General features: G+C 37.8%; 1 protein-coding gene across 2 annotated transcripts in view; it reads left to right on the top strand.

Annotated features, from left to right (window-relative positions):
• LOC126299602 (oxygen-dependent coproporphyrinogen-III oxidase) overlaps nt 1-8,448 on the top strand; it is a 77,555-nt gene extending 69,107 nt beyond the window's left edge. For both annotated transcript variants that reach the window (XM_049991628.1, XM_049991629.1), the window contains exons 7-8: nt 3,806-3,975; nt 8,148-8,448. In XM_049991628.1, the coding sequence (XP_049847585.1) occupies nt 3,806-3,975; nt 8,148-8,234 (257 nt within the window). In that variant the 3' untranslated portion in view covers nt 8,235-8,448. The remainder of the gene's footprint in view (nt 1-3,805; nt 3,976-8,147) is intronic.
• Nucleotides 8,449-22,045: the final 13,597 nt, after the last annotated feature.

Here is a 22,045-nt window from a genome sequence, read left to right as displayed (position 1 = left end):
ATAAGTTTATGCTGTAAGGCAAGCTGTTGATGTATTATTTTTGCTGCATTGTCGTGTCTTCTGGGGTATTCTGTATTTGCTAGTATTGTACATCCACTTGTGATGTGATCTACTGTTTCTATTTGTTGTTTGCAAAGTCTGCATTTATCTGTTGTGGTATTGGGATCTTTAATAATATGCTTGCTGTAATATCTGGTGTTTATTGTTTGATCCTGTATTGCAATCACGAATCCTTCCGTCTCACTGTATATATTGCCTTTTCTTAGCCATGTGTTGGATGCATCTTGATTGATGTGTGGCTGTGTTAGACAATACGGGTGCTTGCCATGTAGTGTTTTCTTTTTCCAATTTACTTTCTTCGTATCTGTTGATGTTATGTGATCTAAAGGGTTGTAGAAGTGGTTATGAAATTGCAGTGGTGTAGCCGATGTATTTATATGAGTGATTGCTTTGTGTATTTTGCTAGTTTCTGCTCGTTCTAGAAAGAATTTCTTTAATTATTATTATTATTATTATTATTATTATTATTTATTATTATTATTTAAACATCTGACATTAAAGTGCAGTTTCTCTTTGAAAAATAATTATCACTTAAAAATCTGGAGTAAACCTAGTGTCTGAGTATATAATGTAGTGTTGCAGTTGGCATATTTCGAGATCATAGAAATTAATCATTGAAGTTCACGCACTTTTAATCTGTTTAAAACAGTTTTCCACAATGCTGCATTTAATAAATTTAACATAGATAATAAGAAATAAAAACAGAAAGTAACATGTGGTGACGATTATAGATAATCCTCAGTAAGGGGACCTGGACATCATGGCCTGTAGTTTTCATTAGTATTTAGAAATTTAATAACTCAAAAACTTTAACTGACATTGGAATGAAACTTTAACCAAATAATTAGTATATTATGACCTCTACGTGAAAAAAATTTTAAAAACTGTGGAATACATTGTGAAGTGAACGTTGATTTTTATCTTACATATTGAATTAACGTGTAATTGTTATTTTAGGTACGCTGCACTTCCTCACTATTTAAAATAAAAGGTCAAAACAAATTTGTTTTACTTATTAACTTGTTGAAAAAGTAAACCAGGAATATTTATCAATTTGTTGTTTTGTGTATTTAAAAAAAAAAAGTTTTTTAAAAGTCAATTTTTCCGCTAATTGTTTAAGAACATATGACATGCTCCAGCTTAAAATAGTTAATGCATTGTTCAATAATGTGGTTTACTTGGCAGGCAAGTACTATATTATTATTCATACGATATTTTGTTTGATAACATTTCAGAACATTCCAGCTCTATAATCTTGTTGATTTTAAGTGTCATTTTCATCATCTTTAGTTTTATTTCTTGTCTATATTATTCTGGCCTCCCTTGCCATGCTCCAGTAGTTTTTTCAGTTTCAGTGACACATTGCCTGTCCACTTATAGCAGCCCACTTTTCATGTTGTCCCCAGTTTTGATGCATTCCTAGTCTGCTTATGGTTTTTAATCTGCTTGTCACTCCATGATTAAAACACATGAAAAGCTGACGTGCCAACAAAAACACTTTCTGCCAGGCTTTCCCAATTGCAACTATTGAAGCTTTCATTCAGGTTCTGTGTTTTGCCATGTAAACATTTTTCCAGGAATTTATAATCTGAAAGATCTCTTTATATATTTGTGTTAGTTCTACCGTAATGGTTTCTGGCATGGTGTTTGCATGTGTGTCTTTCTCCATTTGCTTTACACCCATTATACTTGCACCATGAAGTCTTTCCTTTTGGGCAGAGGCCATGCTGTGAATACTCACCAGTGGATGTTCTGTGAAACAGAGTTGTCAAAATTGCTTTCCTCATCTCATTAACATTTCTTATGTTTCTCCTGATGGCTAGACCATGATATTCTGTGAGGTTTTCCATCTCTGGTTCAGTGAGTCTGCTTTGTCTACCAATTTCTTTGCCGTCAGTGAAGTTTTTATTTCCTCTCATGTCCTTGCAGTTTCCTAAGTCTTGCCCCCATTCTCATCTGCACATGTTCCATACATTCTATTTTTTTATTTTTAGTTTCACTATATGGTTTAGCAGCCACAACACTCCTAAAGCCTTTAGAGTCACCATCACCAAGGTTGTGAGTGTATCAGACATCGCGTCTAGTATATGACGTGCTAAAAATAGAGACTTCTTCCTTGCATTCCATATCACCATTGAAACCTGCAAAGTTTCTATCACATTTGTGTTCATTTACCTCATTGGCACAAACTTGGCAGTGTTTTGTCACCATTCATGGTCCAGCACCTTCACTGTATCTACAGAGGTAACTGTGGAAATTCCATTCAATGATGTATGGTCTCTCGTCTGCCACGAACCGTCCAGTGCAGCAACAATATCAGTCAATTGACAAGTATCTACAGATTCTTTTGTTGCCCTTTGAATAGATGCTTCACTGACTTCTGTTACGGCATTATGGAAACATGACTTCTGTTACGGCATTATGGAAACATTTACAATGCCTCTCAAATGTGATAGGTGACAGTGGGAAATCCATCATAGACGGAATATCTAGGCTGCTATTCTTCCCTTCCCAATACGCCTCACGACATAAGCAAGGTGAATATTCACTCGTCTATATCGTATTTTGTACATTTTACAGGAGATGTCATTGTACATTTTGTTACTTTACACTCTTGCCATTCCACCACAATTTTACCGGATAGGACTCTTCTCTTACATCCTCACTAAATGTAAGGGATTTTGCACTGTTACAGTGTTTACATTTAGTATCAGACAAAATCAATTATGAAAGCTTGCACTTACTAATGTAAATGTTATTTTCACTATTTGCAACACCAACATCTTGTCCATTTTTTGGTGATATGTTTCAACCTGCATTTTGAAGCACTACCTGGCAAACTTTTAGGCCTAACCTCACTTCACTGTGGCATAATGATTTCTTCATTTTCACGGTTTTCAATGACATGCCTGTGTTGATTACCTTAAAATTTATAACTGCAATTTTACATCTTCATTTATGTCATTTTACTATACAAAATGTTTAAAATATGCAGTCACAACAAGTTTACAACCCGAGCACCCGCTAAAAACATAAGTGAACTCAAGTAATCTACTTGTATTGCCAGAAGGATTTATTGCAATAGGTCCCTGCCTGTTGTACTTTGGATGTGTTTTTCAAGGATAGTACACAAATGAGTTGCTGGAGAAATGATGATGCCAGACTTAAATAACAAGACATTATGGGCAAGGTTTTGTCTTTGACATTAGTGTGACAGCTAGGCTTTCACCCATCACATCTGCACTTAGAAACGAAAATTATTAAGGGCTGTACATAAAGTATAATTTTTTTAGAAATGGAAATAATCAAAAAATTTTATTAAATAAAAAATTCCATTCTTTTGGTCCTCATGACACCCATGGCTCCTTAAGCACCACATGAATTTTTTAGTTACAGAACTCAGAAGGAAAGATATAAAATACTGTAAGACTAACTAATTGTAGTATTTGTGCAAATCAATCAAAATGATATATATTTTAATTTAAAAGTCATTGTCTTACTGGGTTTTACTCCTGTCTATTTCCTATTGTGAGCATCTTGTTGTCATTCTTGTTGTAGTTTTAGAATATATTTTAATTGAAGTAGTTATTCCAGATTGTAATTAGAGTATACCAACATGAAGGTATTAAACATGTTTTAAGTGTTAGTTAATCAAAGGATGATACATGTTTTTTTTCTGATAGTATTAATCATCTGTGATGCTGGACAAAACTTAAATATATAGTTAGTGTTCATGTCATTACAGTCAAGAAACACAAAGATGATGGTTACGGGTACAGAGAAAGAACCTGGCAGTTGCTTCGTAGAGGCCGTTACGTGGAATTCAACCTGATATATGACAGAGGAACAAAATTTGGTCTTTACACACCTGGAGCTCGCTATGAAAGCATACTTATGTCTCTACCACTTGTAGCTGTAAGTATGTTATTTTAGAAAGTGAAGTCAAAGATACTAATAGTGCACCTCAGTGGTTTTTTTTTTTAATTTGATTCCTGAGCTGCTTTTTTTAGCATAATTTCAAAAATTAAAATTTTTGTTGTTGCTTGTGATAGACACAGTGGAGGAACTTATTAATAGCCCTATTATAGAATGCTTTTAAAATGGTCTGTTGTTTTTCCACTTTATATTACAGGTAGAGAGAGAGAGAGAGAGAGAGAGAGAGAGAGAGAGAGAGAGGGGGAGAGTTTGTTTGTGTGTGTGTGTGTGTGTGTGTGTGTGTGTGTGTGTGAGAGAGAGAGACTTTCTTATGTTTACAGGACATTTTACTTCTAGTGATCACACGTCAGTACAGGTACCTGATAACAAATTATGGTATTTTGAATGATAATCATCTGTTACACTTGAAATGTGTTACTTATTCATCATTTTTCATCTGAATATAATTAGACATTAATATGTAGCATCATTTATAAAGTGAGGTATTCTGTTGTAATTTACTAGAATACATCAAATCCTATGTTAGCAGAATTTTGTCCATTTACTTAGTGTTGATAGTTTAAATATAAAGAAACACACGCGCACACACAGCTCCTGCTTGCTTTGGTGCACGAGTTGTTCGTTATATCATGTGATGATTCAGTGGCATGAGCTATATTACATGTGTACTAAGCTTACATGCTTCAGATAGACTTAAAATGTTTATTGCTCTTCGGTCAGAAATTGAGGAGTGTTCATTCCCACCTTAAAAATGTGCAGTTGTTGTCATTTGAAGGTAACACAATAATGCTTAATGTGCTTTTCCATGACTTAAGGTGCCATTTTATACTGTATGGGGTGTATAAAAAAATAGAATCATCTGATTTATATTTCTGAAACTAGTAAACATATACAATGAATTTTGTTCTTTGATGAATGGGAAACTCTGTTTTTTATTTTATTTTATTATTTTTTTATGTATTATTATTATTATTATTATTATTATTATTATTTTACATACCTCTTCATAGGTGTTCAATATGCCCCCCTTGAGATGCACAGTATATGTCGGTGCAGTATTCAAATTGTTCCCACACTGCAGCAAGCATGTCTTGAGTTACAGCTTCCACAGCTGTTGTTATGCGATGTCTCAGTTCATTTATTGTTGTTGGTAACAGAGGCACATAAACAGTCTTTTATAAACCCCCACAAGAAATAATCAGATACAGTCAGGTCTGCTGACCTTGGAGGCCAGAAATCTAAGGTTGAATCATTTGGTTCAGTGTGACTGATCCATCATTCAGTAATCCTTTGATTTAAAAATTCCCGCACTCCCAGATGTTAGTGTGGCAGTGTCCCATCCTGCTGGTGAACACAGTTGTTCGAATCGGTCTTGAACAGTGGGAAAAGAAAGTTCTCAAGCATATCAAGATATGTGCTTCCTGTAACAGTGTTATCGGCAATGAAAAATAGACCATACACCATTTCCCATGAAACTGCACAAAAAACATTAAATTTTGTAGAGCCCCTATCATGTTGTATAACTTGATGTGGTTGTTCCGTACCCCATATCTCACATTATGATAGTTCACCTTTCTATTTAAATGGAATGTTTCCTCCTCATTAAACACTAAGCTTGGAAGAAAACTGTCATCCTCCATCTTGCTAAGAACAAAATTACAGAACTCTACACGTTGTTGTTTGTCACCTTCACGAAGAGCTTGCAGTAGCTGAATTTTGTATGGTTTCATGTGTAAACATTGACGCAACACACACCAGATGGACATTGGGGGCATGTTGAGCTGTTGAATTGCATGCCAAATGGATTTCTGTGTACTCCTTGTGAAACTATAGCGGATGCATTTGATGTTTGTGTCAGACACTCGGGGATGGCCGAGCGATTTCCTGTTACGCAAACAACCTGTTTCTCAGAATTTTTCATGCTGTTGTCTAATGATCTATACTGCAGGAGGATCCACACCATACCTAGTATGAAAGTCATGCTGAACAGTTATTACTGAACCACCCTGCACAAAATGTAGAGCACAAAACGCTTTCTGGTGCCCCGACACCAAAACACTTTCTGTTGTTCCAACACCACTTTTACTAGGACTGAAGTGGGTGCGCACTGCTGCTACCTAATGGGAACCATGTAAAAGTCTAGAGTTTGTTCTTTCCAACAGTACATTGTTCATGCACATATATCAGATAACATAATAGTTACGTTTTTTATATCAGATGATTCTTTTTGATATACCCTGTATTTCTTATCCAAGAATTTTCAATTCACAAGAGCTCTTCATATATTAAAGAATTTTAGTTCACAGCTCTTTTTGAATGTTCAGTTGATTTATGGAGCCATCTAACATAGTCAACTCATTGTTGAGTCTTAATACTTCAGACTTCCTCTGTTGGTTAATGAAGAATCTGTTGTGCGTATAGAAGCTCTGCTGACCTTATGAATCCCAACGTGAGCAATAACACAAAATGTACCCATGAATTGGGAGAGTAAAAATTTTGTTGATTTATCATTGTCAGACAGTTAGTGATATAATAAATTTTCTACAGTCTTCTTTTTCTGTTTTAATTACCTGGCTTAATGGACCCACCACCAGCAAACTTTGAAAGTTTTACAAATTTGAGAAACTTTGTTCTGTTTGTTTTTTAAACAAAGTGTGTTACACAAAATTATTTGGTTTAATATTTTGCACTGTTGTTTTTACTGAATTTTGGTCTCGTACACACTGTCATTGGAGGAACACTTTTATTTACATATAAAACAGAGTAAGCTTGCAAAATTTTCAGATCATTTTGTTAAACCGCTTGAATCAGAGTTTCTTCACAATGCAACTTGTCATTCTCTTTCTATAATATTTACTAGTTACTTACTCCACTTTCTATTCATTCTAGTCGATTTTCTAAAGACAGCAATGGACCATTACATATCAAATTACATTTATGTGAATATTTGCTACTTTTCCTTAGATGTGTTTGTGTCTTCTAATATTGCTCTAACATTTGGATTTATATTCAGGGGCAAACAAAATCTCATGTGTCCCATATCAATAATTTTATTCATAATGCATCATCTTTTCTTGCTCCATATTCTATGTAGGCATGGGAAGTACATTGTTCATCTAGGTACGCACCTAGCTACCTGTTGACCACATTTATGGGTCTCTCATAAGTCTTCCTTTAAGTAACAGATATATTGACTTTTGAAGTGCGACCTGGAGTCGTGCCTGTGAGCACCATGTATGAATAATGTTAAGGTGTTTGCTACAGTTATTTACCAGCAAATCTCAATTACTGGCAATTACAAGATGTAGCAATTTGCCAGTGTACACTACAGCTCATAATAGTTCCTGGATATTTTATAACCTTTCCAGGAGTGTTTCTAAGTTAACATCCCAGAATTTAGGACTGAAAATAGAACCCTTAGGACATCCCTTCATTATAGGTTCAGTGACTGTTAATGTAGGACATGATGGTGTCACATAGCACACTCTACAGGTACCCAAGAGACAGTAGTATAACATTCTTGGACAGCTCATTTCCTTCAGTCTTCTAAAGAATAAAGGATACCATAAGTTACCAAAAATCCCAGAAATGTCTATCATTCATATCTACTACATATTTGTGTCAATAGTGTATAATAGTTTTCTTGAATCATTTATTTCATACTCTACATTTCCCATGCTGAATCTATATTTGATACTATTTCATCATGTGGTATTTTAATCTGCTGGATAGCCTTTTCTTCCAATATTTTACCCATTATTTTTCTTAGGCAGATAGGCTGGTATGACTTGGGGAGTGAGAGATCTTTATCTTCTCCCTTTGTCTATAATGGCAGCTCTTGATGATTTCCAGCATTTGGATAAATGTCCCTGGATCATACATTTTTTGATTGATCTGCTCTTGTAAGGGACTACATAGGGAATTAAAGATTGCACCATTTGCCTGCTGTGCTGTTCGAAGATAAAAAAAGATAGCAACAAAGTAAAGGATGCTGCTTTATATTTTGCCATATTTATCACATCATTAACCCCTTATGCCCGTGAATAACTGAAAAATTGTGTCATCATCTGCTGTAACATTAATTTATTGCACTAAAATATTTACTTTGTGTTGAGGTCATCTCACTAAGAAGTAATGTAATTTTGTTTTAGCGATGGGAGTACATGCATGAACCAGATCCAGATTCTCCAGAAGCAAAATTGATGGAAGTGCTCAGAAATCCGAAGAACTGGGTATAATTTTGTAAGCAGAATCATGACCTAAAAACTGAAGAGTATATTTTTGTAATAACAGTATTCAACTGTGTGCTGGTTTTGTAAATATAAGAATTGTGAAACTTTTATATAGTTGTTTCAAAGTCGTAGTTGTTTTATATAGTGTTGATGTGCGGGTGAAAAATACTGATTCATAAGTCCTTAAAAAAATTAAATGTATTTTTCTTATGAACTTTAATTCCATGTGCTTTCAATATTTTTGAAAAGATTGTGGTATGTACTTACTATTAATTACACTTGATTCTTCATTTTTATGCAAGGTTGTATAATGCACACCAATCTTATTCAGCTGCCTTCACTTTTTATTAAAAAAATCAGTTCATTTTTATCTCTGAAAATGTAAGTGCCAATATCTGCTATATTCGACACCAAGTCATTCATACAATACTATTACCAGATAGTAGAAGCATTGAGTCATTTGAAGGCACATAAACAGAACTAAGTCTAACTTTTGGATGAAATCCCTATTATTTGGTGTCCAACAGAACTTCCCATTACTATACAATGCAATTACCCATACTCTAATGAGTATCTGAATTGACACACTGCCTGAGACCACTATGATTATTGTGACAAGTAACTGCAAGGGCTTAGCATGCTGGAAGTTTTGGACAGCCGTATTAACTTGTGGCATTCAATAGGTGGCTATATCTCACAGAGGTCGAAAATGTGAGTCAAGCAGTATTTGTATTCATTATACCACGTCATCAGCAGTAACTCATACGTGCTCAGCACCATTAATGTCAAGTGGTCATGGGGTTGAGGCAAGTGTTCATGGTGTGTTCATTATGCCACTCTTAGCAGGAGGGATGAGATTGTGCATTGCCTTGCAGAATGAACAAGTCTGTATCAGTTATTGTACCAGCACACACTACTCAGCAGTTCCCTATGCCATTCGTGTGTAAGGGATGATCCCAATCACCATTAAAGAAACAAACTCTGCAGGCAGAAAGTTGGAAATATTGATTTTTATACTGTTTTATGAATAGGGATGGAAACTGGACTGAATGAATAAGTTCAGCAGCTTAGAAAATGAATGTGATTTAGACGTTGACAAAAAGGGCCAATTGGTTAACAAAGCCACATGTAGGAAAAAGGCAAAAGATGTTGCAGGTATGAAGAAAAGGGGGAAATCTCAAATGAAGTAAAATAACCATAAAGGAAAAGGTGAGTGATAATAGGAACATGATAGAATGTGCTGAATTAAATAAAACAATAAAAGGATGGCAGAATAATTAGCCAGAGAGAGGAAATTATACAAGTTTTTCATGAGTTTTTGAATATTTGTCTAATTCAAGAAATTATTTTGAAAGAGAGACAATGAGTAATGTCAGATAAGATGTATATAGGTATTTGAGGTGTGAAGAAAGGAAAAGTAGACCTGATTAAGGCTGCAGGAAAAGATATACAAATGGAACTTGAAAATTTATGTACAGAATATTGACGAAAGATAATGATTCCCCAAAACTTGAACGATGTTCTAACTACTCCCGTTCACAAGGAAGAAGATACAAAATACTGAAAAAAACTATATGTTCTCTCTCTGTCGTCATATGGTGCGTGGTGGAAGGTACCTTTTCAACTGCTTATCATTGTATTTTTCTGTCCCTCTCATAAATGGACAAGGGAAAAATAGATGATGATGAACCACTCTATGAACCCTAATTTCTCTTCTCTTGTCTTCACAGTCCGTTCACAAAATGTGTGTTGGTGGCCGTAGAATCGTTCTGCTGTCAGTCGCAAATGCTGGTTCTCTAAACTTTCTCAGTAGTGTGCTGCAAAAAGAAAATTGAACATTGCCTTCTTTCCATGGGGTTCACATTTGAGTTTATGTAGCATTTCCACAATACTCACTCATTGACTGAATTTATTGGTAACAAATCAAGCAACACCTTGAATTGCTTTGATTTCATCGTTTAATCTCAGCTGTTGGGGATCCCAAACATTCGAGTAGCACCAAGGAATGGATTGCATGAATGTTCTATATGTGGTCTTCGTTATAGATGAGCCACACTTTCCCAGAATTCTCCCAATAAACAGAAATTGACCATTCACCTTTCTTACACCCAGTCTTTCGTGCTTGTTCCATTTTGTGTCACTTCACAGTGTTATGGGTAAATACTAAATTGATGTGACTGTGTCAAATAGTACACCACTAATACTGAACTCAAACATTACAGACTTGTGTTTCCTACTCATCTGCATTAGTTTACATTTTTTTCACATTTAGAGCAAGTTGTTGTTCATCTCATCAAATAGAAATTATGTTGAAGTCATCCTCTATTCTGCTAGAGTTACTCAGTGACACACTTTTCCTATGCATTATAGAGTAATCAACAAACAGCTGCCAATTACTGCTCAGACTATCCATCAGATAGTTTATGTATATAGTTTATGGAGCACTCCTGATGATACCATTGTCTTTGTATTGTCTGCCAGGACAACTAGCCTCTGTTCTGTAATGTATGGAATATTCACTAAAATTATCACTAACCACAAAAAAACATAAGGTTTCAATCAGATAAAGAATTAAATATGCTGTGGAAAGAGATGTAGCAGAATGACAGTTTTGAAATCTTGAACAAAATTACGAAAATGAACAATGAATATAAATTACAATTTGACCAAGATTCATAAATATTGATATCTGGTCCCTTCAACCCCCCACAAACCGTAAATTTTGATAAAGTTTTTGATTCGGTTTCCACAAAATCTGTTTTGGCAATCCGTCAGATATGAGGTATTGATTCAATGTTTAAGTTTACTGGAAAATTTGTTTTCAATTGCTACTGTGAAACTTCATCAGGATAATGAGAAATTCAGAACTGGAAGATGAAGCAGACAGATTGATTCTATATCATGGAAACTATCTTCAACAGCATTAGTGGAAGTTTTTAGATCCTTAAATTGGGGAAAATGAAGAGGTAATATGTACTGATGGACCATATATGAACCTCCATTGTTTTGCTAATGACTGTTTGCTTCTAGTACACACAAATTAATACAGCATGTGGAAGAACTTGATATATCAAGTTTGAAAGTAAGCCTTAAAATCAATTACAATAAAAGTAAAATTATGTGTAAAACACACACTGAGAATAGTACAAAATTACAATAAGTCCTTAGAATCATTTGTTCAGTTTTGTATTTAGGGCAGTTGAGAACAACTGGATACAACTACTGGATAGAGAGTAAAGGAAATAAGCAGATGAATAAAAACAGTCTGTTGTACTTCGATAAATTAAATAGGATTTTCAAAACTGATCTACAAATGTGTGAAGTGAAAAGTTCACAATCAGTGTGTTACCTCTTTTGACCTATGGCAGTGACACCTGGGCTTGTAATATGAAAATCATTTGAAAATTGAGGATTAGTGAGCAAACAGTGAAGAGATGCATGTTGAGAATTACTACCAGATACAGTGAAACAAACAAATGTATCTGGGAATGGACTGGAGTAGACACATAATTATAACTCAAACCTAATCAAAATTATATGGAGGTGGACAGTACTTTGAGCCAACTGGATGGATGATTATGGCGATTGTAATGGCAAGCAAAGGAGGCTTATTGCTGGATCCTAACAGATGAGAAAGGAGGAGACAATAGTGTAATGGAGTGTGGGTAGAAGACAAGCAGACGCAACATGGGGTCATGTCTAAAGGTGGTCTTTATCCAGCAGTGGATGTCAAACAGCTGGTGGTGGTGACGCCGTGCCATTGGCATTTGACAGCAAGAACCCCACAACTCTTCAGACCAGGTAAGGATTTGTCGAATAGCCATCTTGATAATCTGTATGTCCTGTAATGCACACTTATGAGAGGCAGAATATAGTTATTGATTTTATGCCTACTCATGTGTCATTGTTCTTGTACAGAAAGAGGCTATTGAATGAACTGCAGTACTGTGGGTGATCTGTTAGCTGTTTAAATTTAAAGTTGCAATGGAGACCCCTTTTATCAATTGAAGACATGAAGTCTGTAAATGAGTCCGCAATCATTTTATTTTCGGCACTTTTATTTTCACAAGTCTGTCTTGATCACACAGATTTCTTTACACTTTATTACCGGTTTTGGCTCACCACCATCTTCAGATTGTACCATGTACTCACATGTTTAACTGGATAGTGATTTTTTATTTACTGATCTGAAGATGGCAGCAAGCCAAAACCGGTAATAAAGTGTAAAGAAATCTGTGTGGTCAAGACAGATTTGTGAAAATAAAAGGAGACCCCTTTCATACAAATGATGTGAATAACACCAATTCACTCTTACTGTGGTTGTACTACTGAAATTGTTGATACCATTTTAATTGTGAGAAACCATCACATTCATATTACCACATTACAAGTTTTGACTATCTCATACTGTCTTTTCAAATGTAAAAAATAAATATTAGAACTTTAGTGTGCTTCGCATAAGGTTACTGTTGAATGACACAGAGTAGCTTATGTAACAAAATAGTTTTCTGTTACATTTTTAGCACTTCACCAGATTGCAGTTCCGAAAGCTTTCTATGTATATAATTTTTGCTGTATCGAGTCCAGCAGAAAACCTTTTCAGTTAGTAATAATACTTTGATCCTCTCGAGTTGCACATTGGTATGCGAATTTTATTATCTCATTTTGTATGATACTGAATACATGGTTGGAAAAGGAAGCACAGAAAGTTCGGTTACAAAAGCTCAAATGAGCATATGGGAGAACGCGTGAAATCTACAACAAGAAATGTGTGTCCATCCATACAAAGATCAAACATTATAATACAATGATTAAACCTGAAGTGCTGCGCACAAGCGAAAACCTGATACTTAATAGAAAAGGTGATCTGGAGAACATATTGAAGGGAGGAAGGCAGGAAGGAAGATCATGAGGAAAATGCTGGGACCAGGTAAAACAGAAGAGGGATATAGACTCAAATTGCGCAAAGCAACAGAAGAACTGTTCAACCTTGCTGCAGATATCAGGAAACGAAGCCTGAAATTCTGTGGATACATACATAGACTCCCATCTTCAAGGCTACCTCACAAGATTTTGACATACACTACAAAACTGAAGATCATTCCATGGATAGAAGTCAGATATGACTTGGAAAAGTCACAGACAGGAACATTGGACGTACTAGACAGGAAACTTTACCATCAGAAGATAAATAGATGGGTGGTAAAGCCAGAGAATTAAGTGCCTAAAAGGTCAGGAACCAAGTGGTCAGAAGAAAGCAAATAGCAAAAGAATGAAAGCTATATGGGCTATTAGAAAGGTGAATCATAAATGTAATGCATGATCCGACAGGGTCCATACACACAATAATAATAATAATAATAATAATAATAATAATAATAATAATAATAATAATAATATATTATGCCCTCAACCTTCCACTGATATTTGATCTATCTCACCTAGTGAGGTCCAGGAGGATGTGCAATTTAACATGGTAAAATTAGGTGCCACATTGACTGAGGCACTCAACTCGCTTATGGGAGGGCTGTAGTTCAGGTCTCCATCCAGATTAAGGTTATTTGTGGTTTCCCTAAATGATTTAAGGGAAATGTGGGTGTGATTCCTGTGAAGATGATCCTACTGATTCCCTTCCAATTCTTCCCAAAACTGAGCTTGTGCTCCATCTTGAATGACCTCTTAGTGGATGAGATGTTAATCCTAATCTACTGCAATTTTAACACACATACCAAACCATGGTACAATTGGTGTTTTTCACATTAACAAATCATTGCCAGAGATGATTGAAGTGATAACTGATAGGAAAAAATCTTTGAACCAAACAGGGATTTAATCCCAAACGGTTGAAGTTGTAGTCTACATAACAATGAAGATAATCAATTTTTGACAATGTAATGTAATTATTGGATAGATAAAATACCTACTCAGCAAGTGGCAGCACGACAACACACATGTAAAAAAAAAAAGTTTTACTTATGCAAGCTTTTGGAGCCATTGACTCCTTCTGGTGGAAGGGTTAAGGAGAAGGAAGAGGGGTGAAGGGAAAGGAAATGAGGTTTAGGAAAAGGGATAGAGTTTGGAAAAGTCACCCACAACCCAGGGGCAGGTGAGAATTACCGGACGGGATGAGAAAGACTGATTGTTGGGGACTGCACCAGACAGAAGAGATTTGGAAACCTGAGAGCTTAAAGGTGGAAAACATTATGCACGAGTCGATAAGAATGAAAAGCTATGTGCATTGTATGTAACAGGTGTGATGGGGATGGTGAAAAATGAAAGATGTAGAAAACTGAAATGAAATGGAGTGAAGAAATGCTTGGATGGAAGAAATTAAGGACAGGTGTCTGTTGAAAACCAAGGACATGTTTTAACGCCATTTCCCACCTGTGCAGTTCTGAGAAACAGGTGTCTGGGGGAAGAATCCAGATGGTGCATATGGTGAAACAGGCACTGAGGTCATGATGTACAGCATGCTCTGCAATAGGATATTGTGTGTAGCTGGTATACACCCTTTCGTATATCAGTTAGAATCAATGGGCATAGGCAGAGGGTGTATACTGGCAACACACAATATCCTGTTGCAGAGCATGGTCTCCAACATTGGTGCCTGTTTCACCACACACTCCATCTGAATTCTTCCCCCAGACAGCAGTTTCTCATAACTTCACAGGTGGGAACCAACACTACAACGTGTCCTTGGTTCTCGACATCCACCTGGCCTTAATTTACATTAATGTCTTCCGTCTCAGCATTTCTTCACAGTAACTACTACTTTCTTCACTCTGTTTTAGATTTCTGCATCTTTCATTTTCCAACCTGTCTACTTTTCACTGTCTCTCTCCCACCTTCATTACATACAATGCACTTAGCTTTTCACTCTTGTTAACTCATGCACAATGTTTTAGCAGTAATTGCTGTCTTGCATGTTACCCTGTCTTCCACCTTTAAGTTCTCAGGTTTTCAAATCTCATCTGCTGCAGTATCCAACAGTCAGTCTCCCCGAACCCAGGGTTCTGTGTGACTTTTCTAAGCTCTACACCTTTTCCTAAACTGCTTTAGTTCCTTTCACTTCACCCCTCTTCCTTCCCCTCCAACTTTTCTGTTGGAAGAAGGTGCCACTGGCACTGACCTGACAGCGTGTGATTTTTTCTTGTGCAAAGAGCAAAGTTTACTATACTTCACCTGCAACCACTGAGGAACTTAAAGCGAGAATAGAAGAGGAAATCTCTAGGATTATTACTGAAATGTTAGCTTGACTCATGTATAATGTTCTTATCCGACTGCAGGAATGTGTGTGCTGAGGGGAAGCTCATCGACTAGGTGTGCCATTCAAGAAATAAAAATGCTTGTGAATCTCATAATGGCATACTACATAGTATACATTGACATAAATAAATATGTTTAAAGTAACTGTGCTCATTGATTAATCTCCATTCCAAAATTTCCCATTCTTTTGAGTCACCCTGTATATTACAGTATCATGAAAGAATTTGAAGTATGTCAGTAAAGAACTTTTTGAGATTTTTGGTATCATTAAAAGATGACTTGTTTTTATATAGTAATATAGACTGCCTCTAGCCCACAAACAAATGGAACAATTAGTTTATGACAGCATTAGTCCTATGTTTGCAAAATACAAGTACATAACTGTAATCAACAGCACTGATTCTCTAGCATTTGAACAGTGACTTTTTGTAAAATGCCTGTTAATTAATACTATCAAGCATGTCAAATTACCTGATAAATCTTTATAAAAGAAAAGAAAAACAGGGATGCATGTCCCACAGAAATAACTGAAAGATGTTATAACACTCCTACAATAATGAGTTTGAGGGGACATTTATTTTTGGCTAATGATGGGACATTTTACTACATTGGGCTGTTAACACATTTTAAAAACTACACACATCTGATTAGTGAGCCACACAGTATGCCCGGGATGGTACTTGAGTGGTTAAGAACAAAAACAGATGGTGGCAAGGAAGATTATAATTTAACCTACTGTTGATGACAAGGTCATTAGAAACTGTGTAGGTTTGGACTTGGATGGCCAGAAGGGGATCTGAGCTCTGTTCTCCTGAATGAGAGACCAGGGCCTTAACAAATACAGGCCACCCCTGTAGAACTATCTTGGTTTGAGCTGCAGCTGCCAGGTGTAAATCAGAAACAGTGATGTAGTACAGAAACTCTCACTAGAAAGATAAAAGGCTTTAACTTGGTGGGACATTCCCTTATTCAAGCTGGCGGTTAAAAGTTATGAAAGTGTTAAAGGGATCAGTTTGTTGCTGAGAGTATGTGCAAACACAGATTATGCACTAAAATCATCAAGCCACTTAATGCATTGTATTAAAATTTGTTTTAAGTTTAAATCGGCTGCCAAGCTTTGCACTAGGTGTTGTTCATCTGCAAGTATCTGTGAATTGCAAAACATGTTACGTTCCAATACACAACTGTACCATCTGTGAACAGCCTCTTAATTTTGCAGACACTGTCTGCCAGGTCATTTATTTATACACAGTCCAGTAACATTAATGTGACCACATTTCAAAAGTCTGAGTAACCAACTCTTGCAGCCCAGACATGCAATAAAAGAGTCAGTGAGGTTCTGGAAAGCACCAACAGGCATCTGGAGCCATGCCAATTCCAGTGCTGTAGGCAGCTGTGCTATGTTCCACAGTTGAGGGTCCATGGTGGGAACAACCTAGTGAAAGTCCTCTGACAGATTCTCAATTTGGTTTCAGTTGGGGAGGGGGGGGGGGGGCTATGGGAGCATGATGTTAAACTCCCCTTGGTTCTTTTTTAAACACACACACATACAATTCCAACACTGCATTGTCATACTGGTAGATACCATCCTGCTGAGGAAAAACAAACTGCATGTATGTGTAGACATGGTCCCCAAGGATAGATGCATACTTGTACTGGTGCTTCGTGACTTCCAGAGTTATGAGATCACCCAGGGAATACCCCCTGGCCTGAACCCCTCTGCCGACTGTTGCAGGGTGTTTGCTTTCAGACATTTCATGCCGTACACATAATTGACAGTCTGTATGATGGAGCATGAAACATTATTAATCTGTAAAGGCCACCTATTGCCACTCAGTAGGTGCTCAGTGTAAACTCCAGCCTCAGTTGCCAGTGAACAGCAGTCGGCATGGGTACATGAATGTGGTGCCTGCTGCAAACGCCCATCTGCAGCAATGATCATTGGGGAGGAGACACTCTTGGTAGCTGGTTGGTTCATCTGGGTAGCCAGTTGCTTAACAGTTGTATGTCTATTCGCCTATACACATCTTCGCAGCTGTCATTCACCCCTGTAATCTATGGCCCGTGGTGCACCACATTTACACTGGCGACAGTTTTGGATAGCATTATTTTGTTATGCGCAGTATACTTTAACGATAGTGACACGCGACATGTGAACAGTATGCAAACTTAGCCATTTTGGAAATGCTTCCACCCCTGACCTGAAAGCCAATGATCATGGATCATGCCCATTTCAATGTCAGATAAATCACTCAGTTTCCATATTACTGTAATTAGTGCACTGTTTGTGACATCCCCACAACATGCTTTATTTACTCTCCACTGCCAGTGCTGCCAGCTTGCCCTTTTCTCGCATAATGTCCAGCAAACCATGGATGAAGGCCAGCATGTGGATTCCATATTCTTAGGTTTCTGAAAAGCATTTGACATGTTGCCCTGCCCTGGACTTTTAATGAAGGTGCAAACATATGGAATAGGTTCACAAGTATGCGAGTGGCTTGAAGAGTTCTTAAGTAACAGAACCCAATGCATTGTCCTCGCCAGCGAGTGTTGATTAGCGACAAGGATATTGTCAGGAGTGCCTCAAGGAAGTCTTGTAGGGCCACTGTCCTTTTTTATATGTATAAATGATCTGGCAGACAAGGAGAGAAGCAATCTGCAGCTGTTTGACAATGTTGTTATGGTGTAAGGGAAGATGTAATTGTAGAGTGATTGTAGGAGGATACAAACTGACCTAGAGAAAATTTTGAATTGGTGCAATGAATAGCGGCTAGCTCTAAATGTTGAAGAAAATGTAAGTTGATGCAGATGTGTAGGAAAAACAAACCCATAATGTTCGAATACAGCATTAATAGTGTTGCTGGACAAAGTCACATTGATTCTACATCTAGATGTAGTGATGCAAAGCGATATGCTATGGAAAAAGCATGTAAGGACTGTAGTAGGAAAAGTGAATGGTTGACTATGGATTACTGGGAGAATTTTTCAGAAAGTGTGGTTTGTCTGTAAAAGAGATGACATTAGGATACTAGTGTGACCCATTATTTAGTACTGCTCATGTGTTTGTGATGCTCATCAGGTTAGATTGAAGGAGGATATTGAATCAGTTCAGAGGCAGGCTTAGAGATTTGTTAACGGTTGGAAACATTCAAGTATTGTGGAGATGCTCCGGGACCTCAAATGGGGATCGCTAGAAGGAAGGTGACATTCTTTTCGAGGAACATTGCCAACAAAATTTACAGTGCCATGCAGACAGTAGTTTTTCCCCCACTCTATTTGCAAGTGGAAAAGGAAATGAATAGTAGTGGTACAGGATACCTTCTGCCACACACCGTATGGTAGCTTGCGGAGGATGTAGATGTAGATGTAAACTTTGATGCACTGACATTAACTAAACTCTTTCAAAGAGCACAGGACATTTACACCCCTAAGAAAAAGACAGTCATGCTACAATCCCATGGAGCCCAGAAGTTTCCATGTCGTGGGAAATGGTAAGATCAAGACGAAGAGCTTATCAATGTGCCTTGCGCCAACCAGAGCACATGGTGAGGCTCCATGAATACAGGTCACTTAAGATGCTCTATGAAACAGTGCTTCAGGAAACCAAAGGAAAACACCAGAAGTAGTTTCATGGAAGGAAACTGCTCTTTGACATATGGGGAAGACTGTATAAGGCGTTGACTGCGTAGATGGAAGGGCGTACTGTCATGTCCACAATTTGTAGAGAGGACGGCTCAATGACAGTTGATGGAGAGTGTCAGCAGAATACCTGCTAAGTGTTGTACGTCCTGATAACACCAACACAGGTACTGAAATACACACACAACTTCAAAGCAAACTATATGACAAATACAAAGTAAAATGTTGGTGTTTTGTTCAGGAACTTGCTATCACAATTTCCGTGCTCAAAATGGAAAAGGCACCAAGTCCGAGGCACCCACCCTGACACCGTATGGATGACAGATCCACTGACAATGCCTTATTTGACACTATTTCTAAATGAGGCATTGTGAACAGGTAGGGTCCTGGTGATCTGGAAAGCAGCAAGGGCAGTAATTATCAAAAAATGAAATGGTAAATACCTGGTATTACGGAAAAGCTACAGATCCGCTTATTATATGTCTTGGTCATGGTGCAGGAGTGTCTGTTTTATGACTGGTGGCAACCACACAGGGAGCTTTTGAGTTTGTAACAGTGCCAATATGGATTTAGGAAAGGTAAGTCTATAGCTGAAGTGGTTACTAGAGCTCTCAAGGTTCTAGAAAATTCGATCTTGAAATATGCAGTTGCGTTAGCAACTGACATCACAGCTGTACCAGGTATCGCACAATCTTTGTGATGTTTGCACTCTTCGGAGAACTCAGGTTCCCAAATATCTGTACAAGATTTTTGTCAGTTATTGTAGTGGATATTAACAGCCATTGACTTGGACGGCAGAGTAAGGAAGGCTCCATAACTGGGCCATTGTTCTGGAATCTTAATAAGTAAGCCCTGTTACATTTTTTAGATGGGAGAAGGTGTTGCCCACATGGATGGCGTAGTAGCTGGTCTGCAGACCCAGGGCGAGATTTAAGGAAAGACGAATGATGTGCTGCTTCAGAAGTAGTATTGGTGTATAGATAACAAACTGGCTGTGGCTGCCCCTAAAACAAACTACATACATCTGAAGTGACAATGTCTCACACCAATAAACCTTTCCAGAGGTTTTAGATAATCCCTGTGACCTGCAGCACAGTTTGCTGGTATCTAGGCATTCTTCTAGATGAGAAAAGGAACTTCATAGGACATGTAAAACAGGTTACTCTGAAAGCGGTGAAAACTGCCTGTGCTGCCACAACTGATAATTTACCCCTGCATGTTGTATAGTCAGTGTCATTGCAGACTTGTCTACCAACGTCTGGGTGCATTGTCTTCAACTGGAAAGCCTAAGAACAGCAACGACACTCTAATGATTATACTGGAGCATACACTTGAAATTGGTAAGTTACAGGGTAGCACTGTACTGACTGGATTATGGACATTATGATCACGTGTATGAGTGGCAGTCTGATTGGGATACTGGGGGACACTGCAGGAGCCTCCACGAAGATTGTGTTCACCACACGAACAACAAGCAATTGGGCATCCCCTGGAAACGACCTAGTCGGCCAATCCTGCAAACACCGGAGCACCAAAAAATAAGATGCCGAAACAACTCTCCGAAGAGCCGCAAAAAAAGGCCTTTATCAAGACCATCACTAGTGACAAGTTCCTGCAATATTGAAGGCTTATCTGAAAATAAAGAAATTTTGTTATCTGACATGTGCAAACGAAACGACTGTGATGTTTTAGTGTTACAAGAAACACACAGAGCATCCATAGACCAAAAATATAGGGCATGAAATTAGTTCTTGAGAGACCACATGAAAGGTACGGAGGTGCTATATTTGTCACGGCGATCGACGGCGACGGACAGCGGCCAATTGCATTGACGTTTTCAAAACACGTGACGTCAAACCGCGGCGCGGGAGCTCGCGGAGACGGAATTTAGCGGCAGTCAGTAGCGAGCCAGTGGGTGTGTTGGACCTTCTATCGACCTACGGACCCCCTTGAAGATGTCTCCCGCAGTCGGAGACGAAACGTTGGGAATTGAGACAAAATTCATCAACCGACCAAGGCATAACAGCCCGGACAAGTATAATGGACATGACCCAAAGTTGCCTGTATCATTTTACAGCGGAAGATGGAAACGAGGACATAATCCAGATAACATCTTTGTCTCCGAGAAGGTATCCCTGCAAACTGTAAAGCAAATCGAGGACCCAATTCCAAGATCGCAACACAGAGCAATAACTTGCTGCATTATGGCAGTAATCAAATGAGATGTAATGCCCTTCAAGAGACGCTTCAACTTCAAAAATTCTCATTGGGAACTCTTCACAGAGGACCTTGATAAGGAGATCTTGCAAATTAAACCAGAAGTACAATCATACGAAACTTTTATAGACCTCGTCAAGAAAATCTCTCGATGGCGCATACCTAGAGGGTGCCGCACTCAGTATATCGTTAGACTCAATGGTAGCAGCAAGGAAGCTCTGAAAAAGTGTGAAAAACTTTACAATAAGGACCACCTCTCAGAGGAAACGATCCAGGCAGGTGAGGTACTGATGTCTGATATCTCCGAAGCAAGAAAGGAAAATTAGTGCAACCTCCTACAAGAGATGGACATGAAGCATAGCAGTAGGAAGGCATGGAAACTACTCAAATGTCTCAGCAATGACCCAACTGAACCACAACCAAATTACAGTGAAGTTACACCTGATCAGATAGCTCACCAACTGCTCATGAACGGAAAAACTAAAAGGAAGATCAGGAATGGCAAAATCAAAAGAAAATTGAACGAGGAGACTAGCTTCCTAGCTCGCCCATTCTTCATTCAGGAGCTACAAAACGCCATCAACGATTTGAAAAACAATAAGGCCGCTGGCCTCGGCGATCTGAGATCTGAGCAAATTAACTATTTTGAACCGAGAGTACAAGCACGGATCCTAGAGGTAATGACGAACTGTATT

This window comes from Schistocerca gregaria, chromosome X, assembly GCF_023897955.1.
Source record: "Schistocerca gregaria isolate iqSchGreg1 chromosome X, iqSchGreg1.2, whole genome shotgun sequence".
NCBI lineage: Eukaryota > Metazoa > Arthropoda > Insecta > Orthoptera > Acrididae > Schistocerca > Schistocerca gregaria.
Note: the sequence above shows the minus strand (reverse complement) of the source record. Positions and strands in the feature narration are given on the sequence as shown.